The sequence below is a fragment of the Egretta garzetta genome, unplaced genomic scaffold, assembly GCF_000687185.1.
Source record: "Egretta garzetta isolate BGI_Z169 unplaced genomic scaffold, ASM68718v1 scaffold904, whole genome shotgun sequence".
In the NCBI taxonomy this organism is placed as follows: Eukaryota; Metazoa; Chordata; class Aves; order Pelecaniformes; family Ardeidae; genus Egretta; species Egretta garzetta.
This window is the reverse complement of record NW_009259525.1, coordinates 114,466-121,132: the sequence shown is the minus strand read 5'-3', so window position 1 is coordinate 121,132 and position 6,667 is coordinate 114,466. Positions and strand designations below refer to the sequence as shown.

The 6,667-nt window shown below is 56.2% G+C and overlaps 1 protein-coding gene across 1 annotated transcript in view; it reads right to left on the bottom strand.

The window, feature by feature from the left end:
• Positions 1–6,667, bottom strand: part of IGHMBP2 (immunoglobulin mu DNA binding protein 2) — a 55,215-nt gene that overhangs the window by 8,724 nt on the left and 39,824 nt on the right. Inside the window, exons 12-15 of the mRNA XM_035893053.1 lie at positions 5,778–5,872; positions 5,268–5,391; positions 1,794–2,627; positions 918–1,102 (exon numbers count right to left, since the gene is read on the bottom strand). Of these exons, the coding sequence (XP_035748946.1) occupies positions 918–1,102; positions 1,794–2,627; positions 5,268–5,391; positions 5,778–5,872 (1,238 nt within the window). The remainder of the gene's footprint in view (positions 1–917; positions 1,103–1,793; positions 2,628–5,267; positions 5,392–5,777; positions 5,873–6,667) is intronic.

Sequence of the window (6,667 nt, the reverse complement as noted above, 5' to 3'; positions counted from 1 at the left end):
TCGCAGTCGTCACCCAGCCACGTCGGCTCTGCCTGCAGGACTCAAACCCCAAGGCCCGTTGCCATGAAGCATCACGCTGCCAGCCCTGGAGGCTTAAGCTTACCTGCTGGCCTCCGCACCCGAATAGAAAGATGAAGCCTGACACCAGTTTAACCTGAGCTTCCTTCCTTCCCAGCTCTGGGGAGGAAAGGGCTGCCAAGCAGCTACGGAAGAACAGCAAGGAAGAGGCCACCACACCACCACTCCGACAGAGGTGCAGGACATCACAGGGGTGCTGAGCTGCCTGCTCCAGAGTCCTCCACCGCAAGGAAGCAGAGCAGAGGAGGCTGAGGGACTGCTGTCACGCGGGTATGGACGGGAGCTGAAGCTGAGGGAGCACAGCATGGAGCAACTCTGCTCCCAGCCGGCCAGGCACTTAAGGACGTGCCTCATCGCTAACCGGGCACGCAGCACCGCTCTGTGCGGGCTCGAGCCTTGACTTGTCCCCAGGTTGCAGAGGGAATCTGCAAGGAGCTGGGAAGTGAGTGTACAGGCTCCCTTGAGTCACTGCCTTAAGCCTGAGCCTCCTCATTTCTCCTCTCTGCCTGGCTTTACCTGCACGACCTGGGAGTGTCGATGCCAGAGAAGGGTAAAGGCAGGCACAAAGCAAGGTGCGGAAAAAGGAAAAAAACCAAACCTCTGAGGAGGAGGAGGCATGCAGAGCCCCATGCTAACGCCTGGCAGCCCTTTCTACCTGCAGCTCTAGCACAAGCTCTGACAGAGAGTTCTGCTTTACGCCCCTTGCGAGGAAATCCTGCCCGGGGAGCTTGATGGGCAAAATTCCCACGTTAAACCCACGCTGCTTGGTGCATCCTCCTCCTCCTCCCCAGCCCCCTCCGCGCTCAAAGCCCTGGGCAGGCTGCGGGGCCCACGCATACCTCCGGGATGTGATGGCTGAGGCAGTAGCACCTCTTGCAGTGGAGGCAGAGCTGTCCCAGGGTTGTAACGCTGGCGTTGCAGCGGGGGAAGCCGCAGGTGGTGTCGGCTTTAATGGCAGCAGAAATCAGAGCATCGATATCTTCTTCTACCACGCCGTCCGCTCCACTCTTAACTGCTGCCTTTCCTGGGGAGAAGACAGGGGAAGAGACCTGGCCATTGACCCACCGGCTTGGAAGTTGAGAACAGACACAAGCAACCCATGGCTACAGCCTGGGCTAGTGAGACGCCGTTTGCAGCGACCGGGATCTCAGCCCCCGTGAGACCCGTCGTGCGGGTAAACTCTGGCCTGTGTTCAAAGGCACTAGTTGGAGCTCAAGGCTCCCACCGCAGCGTGCCTGGGTGCCTCCCTCTGCTAAAAGGGGGCTGGGGAAGAGGAAGGGACCATGTCTGGCAGGGAGGACGGCAGTTCCTGGCTCTGTTTTCCCCTGGCTCTGTGTTTAGGAGGCAGCCGTGTCCTTCAGTGTGGGCCAAGTACTCCTCTTAGTTCCTCTCCCTACATTTAGGAGCTTCCACTGTAACCCCTCAGCCTCTCTTCCTGGGAAAGGGTCCCCAGCATTTTTCTTTCCACTTGACATGTGCCTCCAGGGATCCAAAACCCCTCTCCCCCAGATGCTGCACCAACTGATGCACGCTCCTGCCAGTTCTCACATCTCTGCAGTGACAAGCATCAGAGAGCTTTCCAAGAGCCACATCCCAGGCTCCATGCACGAAGACGAATCCCAACGCCTGGAGGCAAAACCATGGGGATTAAGTCACGCGGGGAATCCATTCACGGAAGAGCATTAATTGTGCTGCTTGCAAAGAGAGTGACCTACCTTTGGCTTCGCTTTTGTCTTTCTTCCTGCTGCTGCCCTGAAGGCTGGCACTGGGCTCCTGAGCCTTCCTCGCTGCCTCCTCCCGTCTGGCTTTCTCCCTCTGAACTCTCTCCAGGTGCAGGGTTTTCAGGTCCACTTTCTCTGAGCCCTTGCTGCTTCTTCCCGGCTCAGCAGGGACAGGAGTATCCCTGCTGGGATGTTGCGGCTGGGGAAGGGGGAGCTCCTTGCTGGGGGGGGCGGCTGCGGGTAGCGAAGGCTTGGCAGGCTCCTTCTTGCGAACGCTGATGTACCGGTCCCTCCCTTCCCCGCTGCTCACGTGCTGCAGCCCGCACTCCTCCGCCGCTAGGTGAACCAGCATCCGATCGTGGGAATTGAGGGACGGGGGGAAATCCAGCTGCGTCTCGCTGCTCTCCAGGAAAGCCACCAGCATGGCCTTGAATCCGTCGGCACTGCCTTTTGTCCCCGAGTTCTCTCTCCCAGGTCCGCTTGTGTTGGGGGAGAAACGCGCTTCTGGCTTCTGACACTCTGCTTTGGTCGCTGCTGCTTTGAGTTTCCTCCCCAGAGGCAGCCGTGGTTTAGGGCCAGATGCTGCGGGGAGCTTTGCGCCCTGCTGCCGCTCACCACGGCCCTCCTGAGCGTAGTTTTCGGGCACGAGGTTGTCGAGGTACTCGAAGGCTGTGCGCACCTCCCCGTGCTGGCTGAAATAGTCCACCAGCCTCTTCAGAAAGGCTTGGTTGCTGACGGTGCGGGTGTCGCAGATGACAGCCACGTGGCGCCGGGCCCGGGTCACCGCTACGTTTATCCGCCGGTCTTCCGCAAGAAAGCCCACCTCGCCTGTGAGAAAGAAACCAAGGGGCTCAGTGGGTGGGTGCAGCGTTGGCTCCAGGTCTAGGTTTGGCCCAAACGACTGGAGGGGTCCTTAGCTGCAGGGTGGGAGTCAGCGTTTACCGGACTCTGCTCCCTGATTCATGCTGTCACCTTCATCTTTCTGCCTCCATTTCGCCACCTGCAAGCCAGACCTAGGGCTCCGCACCTAGCTCCTGGGGTCAGGAGGAGGATGGATGGCACGTGGAGAGGAGAACTGTTTTCCTGGGTGGCCCACAACACAAGATCAGGCCGGGACCTGGGAGCAAGTGCAATACAGAGCAACATGGAAGAGGCTCACCTTGTGATGGAAGAGGAACCGGAGGTAAAGAAATAGACCCTGTCCTATACAGCTCCCCCCGACCTGCCCCCAAACCCTTGACAGGTTCAAAGTAACAGCCATTTAGAATCATAGAATGTTTTGGGTTGGAAGGGACCCCTAGAGGTCACCCAGCCCAACCCCCCTGCAGGAGCAGGGACACCTTGAACCACATCAGGTTGCTCACAGCCCCGTCCAACCTGGCCTGGAATGTTCCCAGGGATGGGGCATCCTCCTCCTCTCTGGGCAACCTGTTCCAGTGTTTCACCACCCTCATTGGAAAGAATTTCTTCCTTAGATCCAGTCTAAACCTACCCTGTTTTAGTTTAAAATCATCCCCCCCTTGTCCTGTCACAGCTGGCCCTACTAAAAAGATTTTCCCCACCTTTCCTATGGGCCCCCTTTAGGTACTGAAAGGCCGCAGTCAGGTCTCCCCGCAGCCTTCTCTTCTCCAGGCTGAACACCCCCAACTCTCTCAGCCTGGCCTCCTAGGAGAGGGGCTCCAGCCCTCGGATCATTTTTGTAGCCCTCAATTTAGGCAGCTCTGCAAGGTTTGCTTCTGCTCTCTGGGTCTTTTCTCAAAGAAAAGCAGTAAGAGCTAGCAAATGCCAAGATGACTCAGTGAGGATCAGCCAGATAGAAGAGTAGCGTGGGCAGCTTTTGCGTTCCCAGCTCCTGGGGATAAAGAGGAGACCAGTCAGGAAGAGATTAATGTCTCTGCCGGTGCGGTGACCAGCCTGGCCCTGTTTCTGCCTTGCCTTGCCGAGGCTGAGCAGCCTGGTTTGAGCTGCCTTTGAGGAACAGGGTGTGGGCAATCCCCTCTCGGTGCTCTGCAGCTTAGAGAACGCTTCCCAGTTTCTTTGATGTGGTTTTGCCTGACTGCAGGGGCAAGTCCAATTCCTCTGATCCAGCAAGGGGGTTTCCTGCAGGATCAGGAATGGCTGCAGAGGGACAGGCACTGCTGGTCAAGGTTCCTGGCCTCCTCTCAGTCGAGAAATGCAGCCGCAGAAAGGGTATGGATTTCTCCCAAGGGTCTCAGAGGGAGCCAACACCACCACTTGTGCCCCTTGCAGACCAGAGCCGTGCCCAGACACCACAAGAAGCTGCCTCGTGCCCCCAGGAAAGCGAGAGATTCCTGCCCCACATCTCAGCTCTGGCTGCTAGCTGTGCACGGGAAGGGGGCCGGGGGACGCACCGCGCCGTTACGGAGGACGCAGCTCCCACTGAGCAAAGGCGAGGTGAGTCACTCATGAATAAGGACTATTCTTAGTCCTGTCCCCCACCTCCATTCTCGCCCCAACGCTGCTTTTCTTGCTCTAGGCTTTCTTAAAAAAATGAAAAAAAGCTGCCTCCTTCCACGCATCCTTTCCCCTTCCTTTCCTTCCACACATCCTTTCCCCTTCCTTTCCTTCCACACGTCCTTTTCCTTTCCCTTTCCTCTCCTTCCACGCGTCCTTTCCCCTTCCTTCCCTTCCACGCGTCCTTTCCCCTTCCTTTCCTTCCACACATCCTTTCCCCTTCCTTCCCTTCCACGTGTCCTTTCCCCTGTCTTTCCTTCCACACGTCCTTTCCCCTTCCTTCCCTTCCACGCGTCCTTTCCCCTTCCTTCCCTTCCACGCGTCCTTTCCCCTTCCTTCCCTTCCACGCATCCTTTCCCTTTCCTCTCCTTCCACGCGTCCTTTCCCTTTCCTCTCCTTCCACGCGTCCTTTCCCCTTCCTTCCTCTCCTTCCACGCGTCCTTTCCCCTGTCTTTCCTTCCATGAGTCCTTTCCCTTTCCTCTCCTTCCACGCGTCCTTTCCCTTTCCTCTCCTTCCATGCGTCCTTTCCCTTTCCTTCCCTTCCACGCGTCCTTTCCCCTTCCTTCCCTCCACGCGTCCTTTCCCTTTCCTCTCCTTCCATGCGTCCTTTCCCTTTCCTTCCCTTCCACGCGTCCAGTAAATGTGGTGCTGACCTGACGTGTGCCATTCTTAGGACCCGGTTTAAATAATTTCTGAGGCCTCAATACCCAGGAAACCTTCAAACTAAGCAGTCCTGGCTTCCTTTTTACCTGCTGCCTAGCATGGGGGCCTCTCTCTGCAACTGTGACAGCACATACATTTGTTCGTCAAAAAAAAAGGCTGAAACGGGAGGTTCTTGCCAGTAAATGAATTCAGGGCAAAGCGCTAAGGACTGTCAGAACTGCAATTAAGCCACAGCACTTGGCAAAATGACGAGCGACCTTTGGGCAAGCAAACAGTTCCCACTTCTTTCCCGTTCCCCGTGGAGTAACTCTCCAGCAGTGAACTCTTACCCTTCCTGTTGGATCTCACGAAGGACAGGATCACCGCCTCCTTCTCTCTTCCTTGGAAACCATCAACTGATTTAATTTCTAGCTCTGGGTACCTGTGGCAAAGGTGCTCTCTTAGCATGTCCACCTGAAAAACACGTGACAGATATCTCGTAAAGAAAAGCGCAAGGTGGAAAGGGTTAAACATGGCACTGCCATGGTAAAGTCCCTTCCTCTCAAACCCACACCCCACACGGATGAGGGCTCACATCTCCCGAAGGTCAAGCACTGACTCCTGAGGCTGGGAGTGGAAAATACCCAAGGAACATCTCTTCCCTCCATGGCCTCAAGCTGCTTAAATGTGGCGAAGTTGGCCACAAATGCTGATTATACCGTTTGGCTCTGCTGACTTCCACCTTTACCTCTCCGAGGACATTCTGGTATTGCTCCTGGAGACGTCAAGTATTGAGTCCACCTCCGTGCTCTGCACGCATGCGGGAAGAGAGGGGAGATGCCAGGAGAGGGTCATCTCACCTGGAGGTTGTAGGGGGCTACAACAGCGATGTCCTGTGCCTTCACGCCAGCTTCCACCAAGGCTTGGATGTGCAAACCGGCCAGCTGCACCTCCCCTAGGGCAGAAAGGAGAAGGGGCGGTGATGGGAACAGGCTGGCAGGCTGAGGCTGAAGCCTCCAGCTTAGACGTGCCGTGCCTTGGAGACACGTGCCCACCTCCCCTTAAACAGCAAGGCAAAGCTAAGGGAAGTCCTGCCTGCAGTCCAGCGGCACGCGGGGCAACGATTCCCTGCCTTGCTTGGCTAGAGGGTGATGTGCTACACAGCCCCGTTCTTGCGTCTCACCCTTCCAAGCCACCAGCTTGCTTAAGCTTAAGAAGAGCCTTCTGAACAGCACTTGGCTCTCTCCGGCCTTCCCTTATTCATCCAAGAGATCAACGATAATCCAGGCAATAGATTATTCCTCCTCTGAAGCGAGACCCTAGACCTCACTAAAAATTCAGTTCTCTGTGCTGCAACTGAAAAAAAACTCCACCTTTCCTTTTATTCTGCTTTCTCAAGTCCCTGTGTTTCTAAACCCCCACAACCAAATAACCAAGCTTCACGCTCAGACCTTCCAGAGGGCCTGCCACAGACAACCGGCTGCCCAGGATGGTGCCTGCTCCAGAGAGACCTAATGGGGCCCAGTTAAATCCCACTGTGAGCCGTTTCCCTGGTTTATTGCCTGGACTGACTCTACCCTCTGTTTTGCAGCAAAACACAGGTATAAAAATCCAGAGTCAGCAGTATGCTGCTCCAAAAGGCTGCCTCCCAAATTATGGGAGACGTCTATTTAATCCCCTGCTCAAAATCCCTGGCTTATCTTGGACAAGTCTTTTTGGCTCTCCACCTGGGGACCAGAGCCCTTTTCTG